General features: G+C 43.7%; 1 protein-coding gene across 1 annotated transcript; it reads left to right on the forward strand.

Moving 5' to 3' along the window:
• Positions 1-180: 180 nt before the first annotated feature.
• SARC_09512 (hypothetical protein) lies at positions 181-1,417 on the forward strand (the record flags this gene model as incomplete). The annotated part of the gene is made up of 3 exons (XM_014296470.1): positions 181-271; positions 504-916; positions 1,317-1,417. Coding segments are annotated over 3 exons (605 nt in total), but the record flags the coding sequence as incomplete, so codon positions are not given.
• Between the last annotated feature and the right edge of the window lie 1,548 nt (positions 1,418-2,965).

Here is a 2,965-nt window from a genome sequence, read left to right on the forward strand (position 1 = left end):
TATGTGTATGGCCATTTGTTTATAGCTGTATGCATGTATGAGTAGATTTGTTTGAGACTGTATGTACGTGTATGGACATTTGCTTATGGCAGTATGTATGTATGAGTAGATTTGGTTGTAGCTGTAAGTTTATGTATATGTATATATGCGTGAGATTTGGTGTATGTACTATCTCCCAGTATGGACGGATATGCATCTGAACACTCACGTGGACAGAACGTGTATTGGGTTGTGGTCTCCCATACCCAAGTCACGAGAGAGAGATCTGCCGGTGAAGTGTCGCGGGTTGTTTATTGTCCAGTTAATAATCGTGAGGGATAAACTAGGTTTATATAAACATAGGCCAAGGCACCAGGGATAAAACTAGGTTTATATAAACCTAGGCCAAGGCACCAGGGATAAACTAGGTTTATATAAACATAGGCCAAAGCACCAGGGATAAACTAAGTTTATACAAATATAGGCCAAGGCACTAGGGATAAACTAGGTTTATATAAACATAGGCCAAGGCACCAGGGATGAGTATCTGGTCAATGCAAACGCGTTAGATACGCTTACAGTATCCATTGGAGAGTGTCACATCATCCGAGTAATCACACATTGGTCATCACTACAATCCACAGCTCACGAGATAGCACCTCTACAATACACAACTCATTCACACGATGTTGTCTCTGCATTCCAGCCGGAGATACCACCCGTGCTATCGGTTAAGCCAGAGACCAGCGAAGACCTGACCAATGCACAAACGCTGGCCATGCACATGACGGACACCGAGAAAGAACGTGCTGTGCAACAAGGTCATATGCAGGAGGTTAGCGATGAACTGTGTGTAGGGTTCTGGAAACAGACACGTTTGATGCGCATGGAGGGCTTGCCTGGAGAATGTATCGGCGTGAGTATAGTCGAAGTCGAGGTACGTGTCCATGGGCACAGAGTGTTGCTTCGGCACTGTGGGCTGATTTATTTGTGGGCGTTATAGAGAGCGGCTTGTCGCCGGAGGGTTTAGGGGTTTATATACTTGGAGGTTTATATTCGGGTTAGTGGTTGTAAGGCCGTCACATGGTCTGTAAACAGTGATTAGGGTCTGGGGATGAGGTTTGACACGTTAATGTGTATGGTCTCTCCTGGTAGAGTATGAGTTGTTATGAGCGTAGCAGGTGTTGCCGTTGTGTAGGACTCCTTTCAACGTGTGTGTAAGTACTGTCCCCAGACTACGCGTGTGTTACGAACAGATATCTGTTCACACACCCAATCCAGCTACACCTACATAACTATCTATCTATATCACTTTCCCGTCGTATTCATGTACACAGAAGGAGAAGGACTACTACAGCACCAATTACTGCCCTGTGATTGGGGTGTCAGTCCTTCGCATGGACGCCCCTGCCGACGCCCAAAGACCTGAAGTCTCATTGTATGTGCTCGAGATACACTGTACTGTTTGTTTCTTTTTTAATACTGCAAGTATTGGGTGCATACGTACACTGTACTGTCTGTCCTTTTTTATTACTGCAAGTGTGGATGCATGCGTGGCTATCAGCGCAATCGTCTATACGAGTTACCACCCTTTCGTTGCAACCAGTCCTATGAGCTGCAGTACGAAGAGGAAGTTCGGTACTTTTGAGTGCAGGTAGTTGTTTTAACCCTATCATTCACGTGCTTTCCGAATGGCGCTTGTATGTGGTGATCCAGGGTACGGTACATGTTCATTGCGTTCGTATGTGGTTCCTGTGTGTTCTATTGTGTTCCTATGTGATTTCTATGTGTTCAATTGTGTTCCCATGTGGAGTACGGTACGTGTCTATTGTGGGCCTGTGTGGTTGTTGCATTCGTGTGACTGAATTGCTCATAGCCAAGCATAGGAACTGTAGCTATCGACAGCACGCAGCCGTAGTTTTGTTTCGTCCGATTGGCTTGCTTACCCAACGTAATAGCCTGAATGCTCCAGGTAGGGAGTGTTGTTATCAGAGATATGCACTGCCATCATAAGTACTTACTCACCGTAGTAGCCTGAATGTTCCAGGTAGGGAGTGCTATTTTTAGAGATATGCACTGCTATCATAAGTACTTACTCTCCGTAATAGCCTGAATGTTCCAGGTAGGGAGTGCTATTTTTAGAGATATGCACTGCTATCATAAGTACTTACTCTCCGTAATAGCCTGAATGTTCCAGGTAGAAAGTGTTATTATCAGAGATATGCACTGCTATCATAAGCACTTATCTACAGAGATAAAGACACGTTGAATAGTACTTTGACTGAAACATACACATCACTTGTCTTCACCTACAGAGATAATGAGACGGTGAACAGTACTTTGACTGAAACATACACATCACATGTCTTCACCTACAGAGATAAAGAGACGTTGAATAGTACTTTGACAGAAACATACACATCACATGTCTTCACCTACAGAGATAAAGAGACGTTGAATAGTACTTTGACTGAATCATACACATCACATGTCTTCACCTACAGAGATAAAGAGACGTTGAATAGTACTTTGACTGAAACATACACATCACATGTCTTCACCTACAGAGATAAAGAGACGTTGAATAGTACTTTGACTGAAACATACACATCACATGTCTTCGCCTACAGAGATAAAGAGTCGTTGAATAGTACCCCCCAACCGCTGCATGAGCGCTTGCAATCGTTGGCCCAGCGTGCAGCCTCGTTGGGAATGCTGATGGGCGAAAGTGCGACAGAGTTTGTCAAAGAGAAATGTACTAAGGAAGGTATGGGGTACGATGCTTCGTGTGAGTATATATACATACGAGAGTTTGTCGAGGAGAAATGTACGAAGGAAGGTATGTGGTACAGTGAGTATATATACATATGAGAGTTTGTCAAGGGCTAAGGAAGGTATGTGGTACATTGCTTCGTGTGAGTATATATACATATGAAAGTTTGTCAAGGAGAAATGTAGTAAGGAAGGTATGTGGTACAGTGAATAT

The sequence above is a fragment of the Sphaeroforma arctica genome (assembly GCF_001186125.1).
Source record: "Sphaeroforma arctica JP610 unplaced genomic scaffold supercont1.975, whole genome shotgun sequence".
NCBI classification, from domain to species: domain Eukaryota; class Ichthyosporea; order Ichthyophonida; genus Sphaeroforma; species Sphaeroforma arctica.